General features: G+C 35.6%; 1 protein-coding gene and 1 long non-coding RNA gene across 2 annotated transcripts in view; both read left to right on the top strand.

Annotated features, from left to right (window-relative positions):
• The window catches only part of LOC127834030 (integrator complex subunit 6-like), a 57,642-nt gene extending 41,776 nt beyond the window's left edge, over positions 1-15,866 (top strand). Inside the window, exons 16-19 of the mRNA XM_052359589.1 lie at positions 2,202-2,319; positions 5,753-5,884; positions 9,133-9,405; positions 10,081-15,866. Of these exons, the coding sequence (XP_052215549.1) occupies positions 2,202-2,319; positions 5,753-5,884; positions 9,133-9,405; positions 10,081-10,262 (705 nt within the window). The 3' untranslated portion in view covers positions 10,263-15,866. The remainder of the gene's footprint in view (positions 1-2,201; positions 2,320-5,752; positions 5,885-9,132; positions 9,406-10,080) is intronic.
• A 713-nt stretch (positions 15,867-16,579) lies between these two features.
• On the top strand, positions 16,580-19,981 carry LOC127835148 (uncharacterized). Its single transcript, XR_008028381.1, has 2 exons — positions 16,580-16,901; positions 18,067-19,981. It is a non-coding gene; the product is annotated as an uncharacterized LOC127835148 (long non-coding RNA).
• Positions 19,982-20,827: the final 846 nt, after the last annotated feature.

The raw sequence follows: 20,827 nt of genomic DNA, 5'->3' as shown, positions 1-20,827 counted from the left end.
CAACCCTAGCTAGAGTCAGCCAGCGTCATGTATCAATGATAAATCAATACATTAAAATCCAGGGTTGTCAATAACATTTGAGCCAACAGGCCTTCTAGGGAGGTCCGGGGGGGGGGGGGGGGGGGAAATTTAAAATTGAGCACTTGATTTCCTGCATTTTGGGCTATTTTATGTCTATTTTAATGGTCAACAAGGCACTTAAATTTGAGCATTTTTGTGCATTTTATGAATTTTAGCTTTTTTAACTAGCAAAAGATAAATAAAAAAGCTCTTTATTACTTTTGTAAAATTTTCAAGTTTATTTTTGCACAAGGTTCCAATTGGGACATTTTATTCGTATAAGAAAAAAACTTAAATTTTGGATAGGGAATGGGGCCGAAATTTGGCCCTACAGGAATAGGCGGAAAAGGCCTGATTGTCAGTCTGCCATGCACATTTTGCGTGACACATAGTTTGAAACCTAACTGAATTAAAAAAACTTTCACAACAAAAACTTTGCATTAACCTAAAAAAACGCAAGCAATCAGGAAGAAACAAAAAACGCCATGTGATGAAAAGAATGTCAAAATATTTGACTGTTTTTTAACCGATTCCAATTTGCGCCTTTTTCATTGTTGTTGTTGTTGTTGTAATGCATTTAGGAAGATAATCAAGCGACGTCTTTGCTTAATAGCAAAAAGGAGAAAATTACCAAAAAGACATGCAAATTTCGAAAAGTTAATTGCCAATTTTCAGAATCTGAGCGATTTTCAACCGGCCAAAATCTGATTTCAAACGGCGGCCGGCTCTTATTGAGAACCCTGAAAATCAAAACCACACATTCTTATATCAAAACCTGCAAAACAACAATTTAAATTAATTAAATTAAATTGAAAATTATGTGAAAATAAAGTGATTCTTAGCAAATTTTTAGTAGTATATGTAAGAGTAAACACGATAATCATTTGCTTGCTTCAATTTATACATTTATTTTATCATGGTTTTGACCTGGTCACATTGAAACAAATATTGCTCTGACCTTTTCATTGAATCTTATGTTTGAGGGCGGAAAAAATATGAATGTCCAGTGAGAAAAGCTATTTGGAATTCATTCTGAAGAAGTGTTTCTTCAAATTGACTTCAGCGCTGAAAGTTCGGCCTCTTGAAGTAGTTTTTCAACCAAGATGAAAGTACGAACGTTTGTTTATAGGGATGTTTATAGGGAAATAAGTAGGAGAACATGTGCAATATTTTGTTTAGTTCTAGCATTTTATTAAGGCTTTAATTTTTTTTTAAACATATGAAATAATTCCCATAAACATTAAGTAGGCCTTTAACAGCCTAAAAGGTGCAGTTCTTTCTCCATTAAGTATTTTGCAATTTGTGTTGCAAGAAACTATGAAAATATACTTTAAGATAAACATGTTTTTTTCCTTTCTTTTTGTATTTCTATTAAAAAAATGGTTTTATGCTTCACATTTTGTGTGTGTCTGTGTATATTAACTACCTACAATAGATTTATTATCTGAAATATGAATGGTGGTGTGATTTGACCTTCTTCCAGCCGGTTTCCTCCTTTTCAATGCCAATATTGCTAAACGAATAGCTTTTTTACTTTAATGCAACTATTTAGTGTAAAGCTATTTGAGTTTACTCAATTGCATTAAAAGCCTAAGGCGTATTGAAATGCTTAAGAGTCCGTTTCCTGGGCAGAGCCAATACTTGATGTCATTTGGGGAGGTCTAAAGAACGCTCCCACAGTGGGGACCAAACCGGTTACTTCCCAGCCGGTGGGATCTATTAAAAAATGAATAGTTTTAAGCTCGGCTGTTTTCGGAGAAAAACCCAAGGTATTGTCATAGCCAGCTCGTTGTGTCTTACGCTGTCTGCCGTGCTAAAACCTTAACATTGCCTCTAAAATCAAAGTGCTTCCACCTACAACTTTGAAACTTCATATCTACATGCACCTTGATGAGTTCTACATGCAACACCCATTTTGGTGTCACTAGGTTAAAAGTAAAGGTCACTGTGACCTAAAAAAAAAAAAAAAAAATTCTGACGAGCTTTCATTTATTCCAAACTGCACCCGCAGCCGAGCGTTTGCACCCGTTATGCGGTGCTCTTGTTTTAAAGGTTATTTTCTTACCCTTACATGTAGGTGTTACCAAAATCACAGCCAGAATGAGCTAGAGAAGTATAAACTCTGTTTTTCTTTTGCACAGAACATCATGGTGGATGAAGCAGAAGACTCCATGCTGGGCGGTCAGCAGTCCCAGAAGAAGAAACCGGTCCCAGAGAGTTCGCCCTTCTCTCTCGGACCCGAGAGGAAACGCAAACCTGGTGGGTTCAATCATCTAAATTAAAAGAAGATGTGTAATCAATCAAGCACAAATTATTATTTTAGCCTCGTTATGGGCTTAATTAAAGCATGTGGGTAAAGTGTCATCCAAGATAAGCCTGTGCAGTCCACACAGGCTAAATCAGAGATGACAGTCTGTTTACACTGCATTTTCTTTAAGAAGAAAAAAAAGCCATAAACACAGAAAGTGTTGTCCCTGATAAGCCTGTGCATACTGAGCAGGCTAATCTGGGACAAAACTTAAGCACATGCATTAAGCCAAGTTTTTATGCACCCGGATCTAAAAAGATCAGGGGTATATTGTTTTTGGCCTGTCTGTCATTGTGTCAGTCAGTCATTGTATGTGTGTGTCACAAAACTTTAACCTTGGTTAAAGTTTTATAACTTTTGCAATATTGAAGATAGCAACTTCATATTTGGCATGCATGTGTATCTCATGGAGCTGCACATTTTGAGTGGTGAAAAGTCAAGGTCAAGGTCATTCTTCAAGGTCAAAGGTCAAATATCATTGTATTTTTCGTTCCTAAAACTTAAACATTCGTTAGAGTTTGGTCACAAATTTTTGAATATTGAAGATAGCAACTTAATATTTGGCATGCATGTGTATCTCATGGAGCTGCACATTTTGAGTGGCTTAAGGTCAAGGTCATCGTTCAAGCTCAAAGGTCGAATTTATGGCTTTAAAGCGGCGCAATAGGGGGCATTGTGTTTCTCACAAACACATCTCTTGTTTTTATCACTATGAGGCTCAAACAGTCCCACCAATCAAACCCTATGTTATAATTAGACCACAACAATGTTACATGTTTGTCAATAGTTTTGAAACTGAGATGATTTACCAATGCCGCACTTACAGGCAATCTGAGCATGTTTTTTCAAGATATACCTGTGCCGGACTTGAAGGCAATCTAAGCATGTCTGTACAACAAGAGTTACCCTTGCAGGCATTCTGAGCATGTCTGTTCAAGATTTACCAGTGCCACACTTGCAGGCATTCTGAGCATGTCTGTTCAAGATTTACCAGTGCCACACTTGCAGGCAATCTTAGCATGTCTGTTCAAGATTTACCAGTGCCACACTTGCAGGCAATCTTAGCATGTCTGTTCAAGATTTACCAGTGCCACACTTGCAGGCATTCTGAGCATGTCTGTTCAAGATTTACCAGTGCCACACTTGCAGGCAATCTTAGCATGTCTGTTCAAGATTTACTAGTGCCGGAATTGCAGGGAATTGCTTAATTTGATTCCTGTGGTAGCTCTTACATGCATGGCTGCAGTTTGCACGGACTCTTGGGCAGTGTATTTGAGTCGTGTTCTGAGAAAATTGGGCTTAATGCATGTGCGTAAAGTGTCGTCCCAGATTAGACTTTCCACTTTTAAGGTATTTTTAGTTTCAAGGAAGTCCCTCCTTGCCAAAAATCAAGGTTAGGCGGAAAGTGTCGTCCCTGATTAGCCTGTGTGGACTGCACAGGCTAATCTGGGACGACACTTTACGCACATGCATTAAGCCAAATTTTCTCAGAACAAGACACAAATTTAATTATTACAGTTTTAGATTGGGTATATTGGAGTAAGTATGTCAGTTAGTCGGTTGGAGTAAGTATGTCAGTTGGTCGGCCAGTCTTCATAAAATTAAGTGGTTTCATTTATTTGCTTTAAAAAAATCATAGTTATTCACCCATTTGAGATATTGCACATATTATGGAAATATAAATGCAGGCATTAGCATCAAGAATAATATCTTCTCTCTACTTTCTGTCCTTTTTCAAACGGGACATATTATAGTTTCACCCTTGGCGGGCAGTGGGCGGGCGTCGGCATCCACGGCAGTGTCCGCTCTCTAATTCAAATAGCTTTCAGTTTTCATCCGATCTTCACCAAACTTGGTCAGAAGTTGTATTTGTCAAGTTCGAATATTGGTCATGCTGGGTCAAAAACTAGGTCACAGGGTCACTTAGTGCATTTCAAGGATTAAGCATGGTGTCCGCTAGGGCTGTCACGATACGCCGTGAGCGTACCGCGGTTTATCGTGGTACAGCAACACTGTATCGCGGTACGTACCGCGATATTTTACAGAATATGTATCTGTAAAGAAAACAGTTTACAAACTTTATTAAACACAATAATCAGAAAACACGGGTATCATAGTATGACTTGAAACTGTAAAAGAAACTGTAATAAACTTGATAGAAGTAGTCATTGTTATTGTTATTGTTATTCGCGTCTTTTTCTAAAATGTCCGCCATGTTGTTTACAATAGCTGTGACTACGACCTGTGTAAATCGAACGCTTCAAGGGCATGTTTAAAATGCGGAGTCAGCAGGCCCAGTATTGAAAATCCGTAGCGTTCTGATTCTTCCTCGACTTATTCATAATCTTAAGATAACATGATTTGTAAGTGCCATGCTTTGAACGATCGATATTCTAAAGAAAGAAAATAAGAAATAGAGTAAACATCTTTTGGATAATTATGAACTTATTTGCAAAGGAAATCTAACCCAAATTCAAAAAAAGGTACGGACCCATACATTGCCGTATTTTAAACGTGAAAGTTAAACATCTACCAGTGGAAGCGCTTGCTTGACCTGGATATTAACGGATTATTTATTTAGCCCTTTTGAATCGCTTCTACAGTTTTCAAAACGATATCTATATCAAAATAATTATGTAATGTATTTATATATGTGCTAATATAATAATATTTAAAAAAAACGGTGCGGCTACGCCGTACCGCGGTGCGATTTTTTTCACGACATGCACCGCGATATACCGGTATACCGGTGAATCGTGACAGCCCTAGTGTCCGCTCTCTAATTGAAGTAGTTTTCATCCGATCTTCACCAAACTTGGTCAGAAGTTGTATCTAGACAATATCTTGGTCAAGTTCGAATATGATCATGCCGGGTCAAAAACTAGGTCAAGGGATTGTGTAGTGCATTCAAGGATTTAGCATGGTGTCCGCTCTCTAATTGAAGTAGTTTTCATCCGATCTTCACCAAATTTGGTCAGAAATTGTGTCAAGATGATATGTAGGTCAAGTTCAAATATGGGTCATGGTAAAGTTATCAAGTTGTCCAAAACCTTCAAATGGGCGTCGTATCTTGTGACAGTTTGGCACTCTTGTTTAATTATCATTTAATGTTTAGATTATCATGAAATGTTTTTAGGCATAAAACCTCGGACAAGTTTTATAACCAGACAAATTGCTCAAGTACTGTTTAATTATGGTGTTTGAATTTTCCCAACATTTGCCTATAAAACCTTGTCAGCTCTCTAACTCCTTATTTTACAGGTGCAAAACAGTCATGCTTTGTCATGTGTAGATAGTTGTAACTACAGAACATGGCATTTTTTAGGTTTAGCACACTTTTTTATCATATAAGAATTATTATATACCTCTGTTTCACGTTATCAGGGCCTTTACCGAAGATGTTCTCGTATAAACGTTTAAAGACGGGACTGGAAGGTTCATCAGTGAGATTGAAAGTAGAGGACGATGTAACGCCACCACTGTCTCCCATAGCCGAGGTGTCAGAACCAGAGTCTGGTAGGATGACAGGCATTTTTACAATCAGGCTCATATGGCTGTGCAGTCCGTCTGCGCAGGCTAATCAGGGACTACACTTTCTGCCTTGACTGGATTTTTGCTTAGAAGAGACTTTCTTTGAATTAAAATTTTTATTATACCCCCATTACCATTGGTATATAGGAGTCACTTTGTCGGTCGGTCTGTCTGTCTCGAAAATTTCATCCAATCTTCACCAAACTTGGTCAGAAGTTGTATCTAGATGATGTCTAGGTCAAGTTTGAATATGGGTCATGCCAGGTCAAAAACTAGGTCACGGGGTCACTTAGTGTGTTTTAAAATGAAAGTTTGTCCGAACCATAACTATGTCATTTATCGTTAGATTTAAAAATTACTTGGAACATTTGTTGACCTTCATGGGACGGTGTGTCATGTGAAAAAAGTACGTCGATATCTCAAAGGTCAAGGTCACACTTGGAGTTCAAAGGTCAAATACTTGTCTGGCCCATAACTTATTATTATTTATTGTCATTTATTGTGAGATTTTAAAATCATTCGGTTAATATGCTCACCATCATTACCATCATTGGACGGTGTGTCGCGCGTAATAATTACATCGATATCTCCAAGGTCAAGGTCACACTTTGAGTTCAACGATCATGAATGAGCTTGTCTGGGCCATAACTATGTCATTCATTGTAAAATATTAAAATCATTTGGCACATTTGTTCACCATCATTGGATGGTGTGTTGCGCAAAAGAATTACGTCGATATCTCCAAGGTCAAGGTCACATTTAAAAGTTCAAAGGTCGAAAATGGCCATAAATGAGCTTGTCCGGGCCATTACTATGTTGTTCATTGTGAGAATTTAAAATCATTTGGCACATTTGTTCACCATCATTGAACGGTGTGTGGCGCAAAAGAATTACGTCCATATCTCCAAGGTCAAGGTCACAGTTTTAGTTCAAAGGTCAAAAATGGCAATAAATGATCTTGTCTGGGCCATAACTTTGTCATTCATTGTGAGATTTTGAAATGAAATGCATGTCATATGAAAGAATTCAAGAGTTCAAAGGTCAAAATGGCTATAAATGATAATGGCATAATAATTCTTAAAAATCGCCATAAATTAGATTGTCTTGTTTTGTGAAGACAGCATGCAAAATAGTCTGTGTCAATGCGGCATGTGGGGGTATACGTCACGTCTGTGACAAAGCTCTAGTTAAAGCTGAAAGTGTCTTCCCTTATAAGCCTGTGAAAAGTGCACAGGCTCAGTTTTCCCGACACCAGGAAAAAAAGTTCCAAAAAAGATGAAATTGTTTGTGAATTAATTAAAAAAAAATTCTGCATTCAGTATTTTATTACCAACTGTGTTCAGAAAGAGCCAAACTAATATAACGTTGTGTATGTCATCATCTGTCAAGGATCATGAAACTAAATAGGTACATTGATCATGACTGGCAGATTACCCCTATTGATTTTCAGGTCACTAGGTCAAAGGTCAAGGTCACAGTGACTCAAAATTTTAAGAATGCTTACGCCTAGGATCATGAAACTTCATAGGTACATTGATCATCACTGGCAGATGACCCCTATCGATTTTCAGGTCACTAGGTCAAAGGTCAAGGTCACAGTGACTCGAAACAGTTAAATGGTTTGTGGATGATAACTCAAGAATGCTTACGCCTAGGATCATAAAACTTCATAGGTACATTGATCATGACCGGCAGATGACCCCTATTGATTTTCAGGTCACTAGGTCAAAGGTCAAGGTCACAGTGACTCGAAACAGTAAAATGGTTTGCGGATGAATTCAAGAATGCTTACGCCTAGGATCATGAAACTTCATAGGTACATTGATCATGATTGGCAGATGACCGCTATTGATTTTCAGGTCACTGGGTCAAAAGGTCAAAGGTCAAGGTCACAGTGACTTGAAATAGAAAATGGTTTCCGGATGATTACTCAAGAATGCTTACGCCTAGGATCATGAAACTTCATAGGCACATTGATTATCACTGGCAGATGACCCCTATTGATTTTCAGGTCACTAGGTAAAAGGTCAAGGTCACAGTGACTCAAAACAGTAAAATGGTTTCCTGATGATAACTCAAGAATAATTAGGCCTAGGATCATGAAACTTCATAGGTACATTGATCATCACTGGCAGATGACCCCTATTGATTTTCAGGTCACTAGTTCAAAGGTCAAGGTAACAGTAACAAAAACCGTATGCCCATATGGGGGGCATGCATGTTTTACAGCCCTTATTTTCTTCTTTAACATGTATTTATACTTTATAAAAAATATTTTTTTTTGTAAGTTAATAGGCTGTTTAAAAATTTATATAGTAGCAGTAAACTAAAAAATACATGCAATTGTATTACAATTAGCCGCACCTGAACATACCATGCTCATTATTTTCTTTCGTGATCACCTGTTGTTTGTTGTTTGTACTGCGTTTTATAGTCAACATATACCTTGTAAACACTCCATAGGCCACATTTATTGATAAAATACATGGTTGCCAGGAGGTTAGGCAGCTGTTCCTCTGCTGACATGATAAAAATAATGTTTGTACGAGACTGTCATTTGATTTTTTCAATGGGACTATAAAATCTTGCGTGACTTTATAGCGGAAAGGTTAGATCCTTACCAGACTGTGAGGATGCTGGTCCAATATGGCATTAGACCCATTTTTGGATGACGAAGCTTAAATACACATAACTATGTGCAGCGCCTATGTCTGTATTCATCTGCACACCAACATGCTTTATCAGGGGGTTGATTTCTCTTCCTTTAAGCTGATTTCCTGCCTTTCAATGTCAATCTTATTTTACAAATAGTCATTAACTTTTGGATCTATATGCAAATGAACAGTTTTATTGTCCCCTACCGGTGAAACCGGAGGGGACTTGTGGTTTGCGCTCTGTCCATCAGTCAGTCTGTATGTCACACTTTTCTGGATCCTGCGATAATTTTAAAAGTTCTTCATATTTTTTCATGAAACTTGAAATATGGATAGATGGCAATATGGAGATTATGCACGTCATATCATTTTGTTCCTACGTCAAGAATTCTGGTTGCTATGGCAACAAATATTTAAAAAAAAAATACTGACAATGGTGGAGTTTTACCAGTTGGGGACTATATTGCTTTGCAATCTCTTGTTTGACCTGCTTTGGGGGGGGGTTCCTCCTGGTTCCAAAATCATTCTTCTGCTTTATCATTCCTTAATGTTTAATTATTTAACAATATTTGTTTTCAGATTCGGAATCCATTGTCGAAGAAGTGACGGTGAAAATCAAAACAGAACCTGTTGAGATTAACCATGTTGATCAAAAGTCACATGACATTTCATTCACCAATCATGTGAAAGAGGAAGAAAATGGACGTAGTAGTCCTGAGTCGCCTACCGATGAAAAGCCAGTTGTAAATCACAAACGAGACAAAGTGACTATTAAAAAAGATTCAAATCCATGGACGTTTAATGAACACTTAAGACAATTAGTTGTGACAGAAGTACGAAAACCTGGGAAAAGTAAGTTCATACTTTTATTTTTTCTTGTGCCCCAAAATTATGTCAGTTGACCCCAGGTAAGGTTCACAATTTAAGGTCAAGGGTCAAATTTAGGAAACTTACCGTAGGCACTTTATCAGGAGCATATCTTTGTACAGCATGGATTGATTTTCACATGCACTTTGCATACGTGATAAGCCAGATGAGAAGCAGTGTCACTAGGTTCCTAGGTCAATATCACAAATCAACGTCAAAACATAGTCTTGACCAAATTAAAGATTTTGTTCAGTAGTGACCAGCATGTCCCAAGGTTTGAAGAGAATGTGACCAATCTTTATCTTCAAGGAAAATGGCACACTTGTTAAAAAACTGCATCCCAATATCTAATCTTTCAATATAATGGGTTGTGCTCTGTGAAAAGGGGGGTTTAATTCATGTGCGTAAAGTGTCGTCCACACAGGCTAATCAGAGACGACACTTTTCGCCTAAACTGGTTTTTTGCTAAAAAGAGACTCTTTAAACCAAAAATACCATAAAAGCGGAAAGTGTTGTCCCTGATAAGCTTGTGCGGACTGCACAGGCTAATCTGGAAGGACATGTTACGTACATGCATTAAATCCCCTTTTCACAGAGCATGGCCCTAATGTAACACTCTATTTTAGACGTAGTTAAAATGTCTTTCTTAATTATTTTCAGAATATGATCTGTTGTTTGAGCATATGAACAAAGTACAGGGGACATTTGAAATGAAGCACGCGTTTGTGAAATGCATAATTCACGAGGCAGCAAGATTCAAAAAGAAGATTTTGATAGATCTACTACAACAATTTGAAAAGTCTCTTATTAAACATTCGAAGACCCAAAACAAGCACAGATAATATTTGTGCAGACATAGTTGTTTGTGTCATTTACCACTGTGTTCGCATGTGTTCCATTATGACATCATCAAAACCTGTGATGACATCATTAACTTACATCATCTTATCCATCTCTGTGATGACATCATTGAAGTCTGTGATGACATCATTGAAATCTGTGATGACATCATTTTCATGTTTCACTTTACTATTTTAAACCCATAAATGATTCTATTTAAATGCTTACTTTGTTGTTTTTTTCTTAGATTTTTATTTTGTTTAAGCCACCAAATCCATAAAATACAGTATTTAAAAACAACATTTTCTGAGCTGAAATATATAAAGGAATAAGGACGAAAATCATGAAATTGCATAAATATAAATCAGGATACACAATTTTGAGATTGTTTCATAATTGACGCCTTGTTTTTGTCAGTAAAGAGAGTAATGTTTTGTTGTTATCAAATGAACGAAAAAATATATTTTGGTAATGAAGTTTATTTGCCATGAGGAATAGGTGGCTTTAAAAATTTGAAGAAATGCAGCTTTTATTTAGTATAATGAGGAAGTACTAGATATATTCATGTATTTGAACTGAACTCTGTACATCATATTCAGTTGTATCATTATGGTACTTTGTCAAAAAATGAAAATGTAAGTTATACCAAAATTGGATCTTTTTAAATATTTAAGACAAATTTTGCCTTGAACAATGATAGTGCTTCGCTTTTCTACTGTTGTTAAAAACACATTTTTGTGCTTATTTATTTATTCATACTCATTAAAAGAAATTTGAAATCACAGAATATTGCCGTATTACCGTACTGCTTGACTGTTTCTTCATGGGTTTTACTGGGACAAAAAAAGTTGTTACCACTAAATTCTGTTGCATGAAATGCGTTGGGAGGCAATTTTTTTTCATCATAATAATTTATTTTGACACTTGTCTAATCTAATTAGACATCATTGTCACCATAAAAAAGCCTAAACCCATCTTCAATTGTTTATAAATTATTTATTGAACAACATATTATTAACCAGGTTTTCTGAAGGAAAAAACTGGTTATTAGATTGGCGAATGCGGGCGGGCGGGCGGAACAAGCTTGTCCGGGCCATAACTATGTCGTTCATTGTCAGATTTTAAAATCATTTGGCACATTTGTTCACCATCATTGGACGGTGTGTCGCGCGAAATAATTACGTCGATATCTCCAAGGTCAAGGTCACACTTTGAGTTCAAAGGTCAAAAATTGCCATAAATGAGCTTGTCCTGGCCATAACTATGTCATTCATTGTGAGATTTTAAAATCATTTGGCACATTTGTTCACCATCATGGAACGGTGTGTCGCACGAAAGAATCACGTCAATATCTCCAATGTCAAGGTCGCCACGACTAAAAATAGATTAAAAAAAAAAAAAAAACTTACAAAGGGGGTTAATTTTTGTTTGTTTATTTCAAAAGTTCAGTTTCAGTTTTCTCCCTTTATCAGATTTTTTTTTCACAATGAAAACCTGGTTTTGTGACAATTTTGTCCCTTGTTTTAGATAGTTCACTAGTGTCAACATTTTTGACGATTTCATTTGATCATAAAAAATGTGACGACATCAAAATAACGCTTAACCTGCTGCGTGCCAAATCCTCCTAAACAAGATCATTTTTTGTTGAAAAAGCAACTGTTTTGCACCTATTCATGTTAGAATTCCTCATGATTCAGGACAGGCTTTTAAACTTAAGAAATCACATCCAGGCACTGTAGTTTCATTCTGAAATTCAGCCTCGATTTGGGAAAAAAGGAAACCAAATTTCCGCATCAAAAAAAGATGCGTAACCTCTTTATATGCATTGGTATTTGGAATTAAAAATCAATATATTGCAAACAAAACAATAACCAAAGAATTCAGACCATTAATCAATCAGTAATGCTGATTTCAAAGAAGTGTGTTTGTGCCTAACCAAGCATGAAACAGAGGCTGTGACGTCGGAGATCATCTTTCACAGCATGCCACTCTCATCTGCAACAAAAGGCAAATAAGTGATTTGATAACAAAAAATGTCCTTGGGGCTTGTTTGTACGAAATGGGATGAGGGAGTGAAGAAATATACTCTTGTGATGTTCCAAACAAGATTTCTTGTAATACACCTTACCAATCTACATTAATGCTTGTAGCAAATAAATTCTCAAAACAAAATCGCCACTTTTTACAATTTGTTGCATTTGGCGACAATAGCGACTGTAGTGTTTACCACTGTTCCTTTATGTTTATTTAAGGCACATATTGACAGATGATTGCATACACATTTGCTGGGATTTAATAAACCAATTATTTATTTACAATAACATTGTATACAAGTTTGTTCCCTTGACGTACTTTGCAGTTCAGACCAGTAAGAGGCAAATTACTCGTATACAGTTTAGTAGGGCTCGAGTTTGCCTAACAGGAAGAAGTCATCATCGGCCACCCCAAGGCCCCCTTCCCTCCCCCCCCCTCACCCAGCGGGGTCTCCTTTGACCCCTACCTTGCCCTTTTGAATTGCCCTTTGCAGCAATGTTCAATTCACATATATAACACTTGTTATATTGAAATATGCAACAGGAAAAAAAATGACAGCTCGCACAAGTGCCTTTTTTACACCAGGCCCTTTTAAGATAATGGTTGGCGCGCTGCAGTTGCGTAAGCATGGACATATAATGCATATTGTTTGATAAGTTTACAAATACGTGGTAAATTTTAATCCAAAAGTTAATACAAAAAGAATTGGGTTATATTAAAAATAAAGCTAAATGACAACCACAAAGTTTTCAGCTATTGTTTTTTAATTGTGCAGATTGTTTGAACTGCTCTCAAAATTTCTAAGAATGTGCAACCCTTCTTGCAATACTGATGATGAAATAGTTTGCAATCAATCAATGCATAGGACTTAACTTGGTTTGCAGCTTTTCATTGACTCTAGGCTTTTAAAAAGTAAGTTGCAGCTTAACATATACATTGCCGAATTCATTCACAAGTAATGCTTTTATTTAATGTTGATGTATTTGTTTAGGACTATTGTAATTAACTGTAGACTGTGATATTGTACATATAATGATACTTATAAACAAGATTGAAGCTAATTTTTTCCAGGTTATTCGGCCTATACACCATCTCTTATAAACATCAAGAAGTTAACTCTCTCAGAAACGCAATACCTTTCTTACTACATTCAAGTTTAAAAGACTTCATATCTGACCAAAAAAATACTGATGAGCAGCAAACAACATAAAACCTTACCACACTACGAGTTACTCGCAGGCTGTTCTGGTTTTATGCTGTTTGCACATAGCCATTTTCACTTTACTTCTGAGCGGGTTAACTCTTACAGTGCTGGAACCGAATTTTGAAGGTCTTTTCAAACAGTTTGGATCCAGATGAGACGCCACAAAATGTGGCGTCTCATCAGGATCCAAACTGTTTGCTATTCTGATAGTATTCTTTGAAAAAAAATCAAAGACAATGCTAATTTTAGAAATTCCGCAGACGACGTTTTTGCAGACGACAAATTTCCCAGCATGCAATGGGTGAAGACTAATGTCAGGCCTTCACTTAACCTTTTATGAATTTTGGTCCTGGATAACCCAGTTAAAACTGTTCTTAGACCTTTGCGCTTTCCTTAATTAACTTGAACCCGAGATTTTGTTTTATGATAATTTTTTAAGTGAAAAATCAGCTTCAATCGTTGTTGTTTCTGTGTAAACATGTGTGCATTGTTAAGTGTTAATGTCTGTCCTTCCATTTGATTTAACAAAACTGTTTAGAACTCGCTATCTGTGGGTACATAGAACTAAGAAGTAACTATACATTTATATTATTAATCAGCCAATTAGTTACACTTTGGAGATCTGATGTGATCCAATATTCTTTAATATTGTCTATTGAAATTGTATAGTTAAAGTGCTATTATTAAATTGTTTTATTGGTAGCTGTAATTGCTTTTTAACTGGTTAAAATTAAGTTTGAAATAGTTCTCTCCAATTTAGGTAATATATCCATTATGATAAGAATAATCCATCTCCCCACTCAAGTTGTATGGTAACTAAGTGCAATGTTGTGTATATGAGATCAAGAAAAAGTTTTTGGTGGGGTGACCTACCATATTTCATGCCAATCCTCTATGATAAAATATGTCTTGCTATGGGAAAACGGGGCTTAATGCGTATTTGTATAAAGTGTTGTTCCAGATTGACTTGTGCCATTTGCACAGGCTAATTGGGATGACACTTTTCTCTTGTGGAATTTTTTCGTTTCGGAGGTCTCTTCAAACAAAAATATAGAGGAAAGTGTTGCCCCTGATTAGACTGTGACCACAGCACAGGCTAATCTGAGACAACACTGTATGCACAGGCTGCCAGGTGTTAAAAGAACGAGTCTAATATTGTTGATGGTCTGACCTACTCGTTCATGCCAACTCTAGAAAATAAATTCGAACTGTTACTGACAATCCTAGGAACGTAATAAAATTGATCTAAGAGAATGAACATCTTTTCAAAGTGTTGGTCATATAATAAAGTTGATTTAAAGTTGTTAACTGAACCATAAATTTGTCACCCAAGCACAAGTCTTTTCAATGACAAAAGCAAGCACTAACTTCCATCACTTTGCAATATTACAAAAAATTTAAACAATCTAATTTTAGACGCTAGTTAACTAATTGCATGGATGACATTTGTGTACAAAGTAATTATCCATTTAGATGTTCATACATGCATATGTGTAGCATTGCGACACAAATTTGTCATTCAAGCAGGGTTGTGATATCTCATGAATCATCCCATTACTTCCCCTTTTCATGCCCATTTTGTATTGTACCATTGTTAAATGTAGTGTAAATGTGACTGATGAATGCACTTGCTATACTTTGGAGTTAAGACCTTATTTTCAGTGATTTGTTAGAACAGACATTATTATTGAAAGTTTTTTTTTTTAACAAATGAAGATTTGACATTTTGTTTATGGCATATTTGTACCTAAATTCTCTATAAATTTGTTAATGATTGTTACAAGGAACATCTGGGTTTTTTTTTAATGACAAACTTTGTTTCTTGTCTATGGAGAAGAATAACAAATTATCTTTTTAAAGAGCAACCATGTTTAAATTGCATAAATGTTTAAATAACATTATTTGTGCTAAATTTATAAATCAAAATAAAATTAAGTCTGTCACTGTAGTTTATTTGAGCATTGACTGTTTTTGCAACTAGAAATACTGATAAATAATTTGTTGATAAACAAAGTTGAACACCCTGGTTATAATGTTGACTTTAATGTTAAAACCTGGTTTAACTAAGTTACCAAGTTTTTTTTAAAATAAATTCTTTCATCTTTGGCATGAATTTGACAGTTAAACTTGGCTAAAAAAATGCAATTGTGCGAGTCAACCAATATTTCTAGGAAAAATGAAAAAGTATTACTTAAATGAGATTTTCTGTGCAGATCTTGGTGCGTTAGAACAAATGTTTTTTAAGTGCGTCTGTTGTTAGAAATTACTTGTTTTAGCATGTCACTTTTACAGTGAATCTCTGTACATGTTAATGCTGTTTTTACAGTTGATAAAAATGAAACATGAATTAAAACAAATCGAATTGCCATCACCTGTTTGTTGTTTTATATCACCCATTGCAAAGTGGGTGGGGGATTTAATCCTTTCCCACTCGGAGGCAAAGTGAAAATGACTATATGCAAACAGCTTAAAACCAGAACAGGTTCAGGTTTTATGCTGTTTGCTGCTCATTAGTATCTAAGGGTTTAAATGAAGCCTTTAAAACTTGAATATAGTAAGAAAGGTCATTAATTCAATTTAACTTTTTATGGGACTACAAATGCGTAAAAAATACGTATCTAAGTGGTAAAGGGTTAAATTAAGGAATGTTCTTTGTGTGTTCACTCCATATCTTTGAAGGTAATATCTGAAGGTCATTGAGATGATTAGCTGAAGGTTGGAGTCATTCATGCTGGTAAAAAGTTGAAGCCTATATTTTTTGTTGCGTCTCAATAATCTTCTATACCTAGGGAAGAATTTTCATGAAACATGGCTACAATGTTGAGGCCACGAGTCCGTCATGCTGACTCAAGATGCTTCTTCGAGGTCAAAGGTTTGAGCTTCCATTTTAATTTCAGCTCCATACAATTGTATTTCCATTTTCTTTGGAAGGGTTTTCATAAACATTTGCTAAACCAATAGGCATGAGTCAGATCCAGGTCCGTGTCATACTTCAAGGTCAAAGGTTTGCACATCCTTTTTTGTGTCCAATCCATATCTGTAATACCCATGAAATTGTTTTAATGAAACCTGAATACAATATTTAGGTCTCTGAGGTGATGTCATCATGTGTACAGTCAGTTTATCTATTCCGGCTCCTGTCCGATTCCGACATATTTCTAGATTGAATGGCTGGTACGGAGAGAGTATGTTTAGAAACTTAATTTTGTCTGTTGTTTCATGTAAAGTAATTATTTCTTTGTCTACTGAATGGATGTTTACAAAATGTATGAACTCTTGGTCTGCCAGCGATTGGATTTCCAAAACGAGGCTTCAGATCGGTTGAATTTCCGGCGCGTTTTTTCGGACGTCTGAAAAGTCGGTGGACAACATTAATCTGTTCAATGACCGAGGTTACCAAAAGGTTCGTGTTATTTTCTTGAATTATATATATTTTACTCGTTACAGTCATCAATATGCATTTCCACCTTCATTTAAGAAAGATAAACACCATTATATAAAGGCCAGTCAGTGTATCTATTCCGTACCACCTGGATGCATAACTCGGGGGCCGTATAAACATTACCGTAACTTCGACAAACATTTTTGGTGCATGTTTTGCGGATTTGGTCTGTTGTTTAATGCTATAGTTCGTCATTAAACTTGGTTGACATGCACAGTATGCCTTGAAATAAAATGTTTGCAATATTTTCTCCCATTTGTAAATGTGTAATGAAAATAAATAAACTTTCAGTGGTCAGACAAACTGTCTTAACTGTCAGAATTACACCACAGGAGCTTGAAATTCTTTCACTACATAAAGTCTATGCATAAATTATTTAAAAAAAATACCCCACCCACCCACCCCTCTTCTCTATATATAAAAAGACAGCTTGTCTTTTTATATATAGAGAAGAGGGGTGGGTGGGGTATTTTTTTAATAATTTATGCATAGACTTTATGTAGTGATAGAATTTCAAGCTCATGTGATTACACACACACACACACATATACATGTATGAACACTATTATAAACAAAAGCTATGATGAATTCTTTCAAATAATTGGTCTCATTATTCACAGTGTGTCACAATGTGTTCACTATATCCCTGCGGCAGGCTCATTAATGAGCAGTTTATAATTTTGTCACAATATTTACACAAATTATCCAATGCATTGAATAATATTCTTTGCATTAGGGAAATGCTAAATGTATGCTGTCTCAGAACAAATTTAAAGAGTATATGCTGACAGATATTATTATAAAGATAAAGTTATAATATTAATTCAAATAAATTGGCGGATTTCTAAATGTTCATGAAACATTCTGTGTAGCCCGCATTACCTTAATTTTTAGGTTTAGACCATCCCAAACTGAAAGAGGTTGCAGATAACACACTAAGTTGTAATGTAATAAGACAAAGTTGATTTAGAAGGTTATATATCATTTTGATAAAAAGGGAAATTGCTCAAATTTGAGCAATTTCTCCTTTTATCACAATTATATCTAGTGTCATCATCAAAATCTTGTAAAACCCTGTTATTGCATTGTAAAGGGTTAACACTTGTTATATCATTTACATTTGCAGATACAATTGCCATGGGAAAGCAGAAGACAAACAGATCATCAGTACATTGTAGTCCAGCTGTAGAGGCAGCAAAATCTGTAAAGCGGGTAATTAATTATCTTAATCAATTAAATAGTTATGCGGTAAAAAATATTTCAAAGTATAATGTGCATCTTATAATGGTACACATAACAATTTTGACTTAAATACCATTTTGATTGCTGTGTGTATCTTAGTTGTGAACTTCCTAAAGCCATTTTCAAATTCATTGAATACAGAGCACAGTTTCATACTTAACTTAGCTATAAATTAAAATGTATGTTATACTCACGCAGTACTGTATAAATAAACTATGATATCATAGGAAATATTTGCCTTTAATAAATGTAAACATATAAGGTTACATACAGTATGAACTGTAATAAAAATGAATACAGTATGGTACATGTGGTATTTTCTCACATGATCAGTTGATCACATTGTGCAACAAGGTGAACACAAAAGGATTTAGTTTTTTTTATTTTACCCCATGTACAAAGTATGGGGCTGAATTGGATTCACATCGGTGGGTTGGTCCAGTGTCTGTAAACAAAAGTTGAAAATCTTTGTGGCCATTCAACAGAGTCAAATGATATGTTATACTAATATGCAATACAGTACTCCACAATTGCCTGTAGGTTTGTTTAATGATTCACTTCAAAATATACTTGTGGCCATTTGAATATGCCTGTCATTTATGACAGGTTGTATAATGTGATCACTTGTAGCTGGTGTGTGGGTGGGCTTCAGAGTTTGATTTGCTAAATAACTTAAGTACCCTTGCATAATGAACACCAAACTTTGTGTATAGACAGCTGGTACTTACATGAAAATCCCTTTAGAATTTAGTCAAGGTCATTGTGGATATAAATATAATTTGAGTGTCCGCTTAATTACTCAATAGTTTCTGCATGTATGGACAGCACATTTTTATGTCCACCAGTATATGCTGGGGGACATATTGATTTTTGCCCTGTCTGTTGGTCTGTTGGTTTGCGCCAACTTTAACATTTGCTATAACTTTTGCCATATTGCACATAGCTACTTGATATTTGGCATGCATGTCTCTCTCATGGATCTGCACATTTTGAGTGGTGAATGGTCAAGGTCAAGGTCATCCTTCAAGGTCGCACAGGTCAAATACATGGGTCAAACTCGCTCATTTCATTCACACTTTTGCACTAATTAACATACCGACTTGATATTTGGCTTAAGCTGTAAGAACTTTTTCCCAAATGTTGTAAAATTATTAAGTTTAAACTAAATTGTTGCTGTAAATTGTAACAGGTATGAATGAGTTAACACATAACCAAACAATAAAGATATTTTAGATGTTTGTTGCAGATGACATAGGACATCACTAGGATAAAAGTAATATTTACTCATTTTAGCAATTTCTCCTTTTATCATAATGATTTCTACCCTACCAAATCAATTTCTTCCTTCTCTATCAAAGTTCCATTTTTTTCTGCAACCTCATTGAATTTAGGACATTCCAAATGTATTGTTTGGTAACAAGTTGACACCGAACTTCATTTTTTCCCCCACAAAATATGTGATAATATACTCAATGAATATGCTAGTCCTTTATGTCTTGTTTGTTAATTATATATTTTTATATATTTTTATTTTGTTATTGATTTTAAACCTTTCAATGCTGCATTTCAAGATTTGGAATTAATGTGTCTATGGACTGGATTTAAGCACTTGCATCCAATTAGCTCAGCCTTCCAAAATAGCCAAAATGATTTGAGACAGTTTGTAACAAAGATTCAACTACACGAATGTGTGTGTTATCTTTGAAACACATTGTTGATAAGACACGCAAAAAATATCCAGCATTGAAAGTGTTATTTCAACAGGCAGTTGATTTGCTAGAAATAAAATTGTAAAATTATTACTTAATCGTGTTTTTTATTTACACCCCATATTTTGTAACAATGTCTCGATACCTTTTTGTACAAAAATCTGCTCAAAGTGACAGTCAAAAATCATTTTGAGATGACCCCCGAGAGCACACATCTAAAAATAGATATGCGATTCGGAATAGTTTCTCTGCTATCGCAAACGGACACGTCGGGTGCAGGTTTACACGCGTGGTTTTACCTACTTACACGTGCTCGATTTAATTCAAGTAAGTCTTAAATTATCGATAAAAAAAGTGTCTCTCATCATACGAAAACAGAGAAATGTGTCTATCGCACGTGAGAAATTTGCAGCGAAAAAGCGTAAGGTGTGACGGAATAGATACACTGACTGTACAAGACACGATAGGTCAGGTCAAGGTCACATTTAGAGGTCAAATGGTTGAGCCTCCATTTTGTATCTGCTCCATATATCCACAGATTTTGAGGGGTTTTCCTGAAACGTGGCTGCAATAGTTGTTATTTGGAACTCTCCAGTCTGGGTTTTTCCAATATTTGAGCACGCGGGGTTGGTAAAAATAAAAGCTGACTAGCGTAAACACCACTTGTTCTTCTCAAACGTTCGTTACAGTTTATAAAAATGCCATGATTTAATCCTGTTTCTTTAGATGAACTAATCTCGATCGTGTTTAATTTGTAAGAATACTATGTAAAACGATATAATGCTGCATGTACATGTAAACAGCTTCGGTCACGTAACTATGTCATTGCATATACTGTGAGTAGGCACGGGCATACAGGTTTAATGGAAGTTTTTCAATTAAACTACCAAGACATTGACTCCATTGTATATATATTATACTATTCAAATATATTTA

This window comes from Dreissena polymorpha, chromosome 6 (genome assembly GCF_020536995.1).
Source record: "Dreissena polymorpha isolate Duluth1 chromosome 6, UMN_Dpol_1.0, whole genome shotgun sequence".
Lineage (NCBI taxonomy): Eukaryota > Metazoa > Mollusca > Bivalvia > Myida > Dreissenidae > Dreissena > Dreissena polymorpha.
Note: the sequence above shows the minus strand (reverse complement) of the source record. Positions and strands in the feature narration are given on the sequence as shown.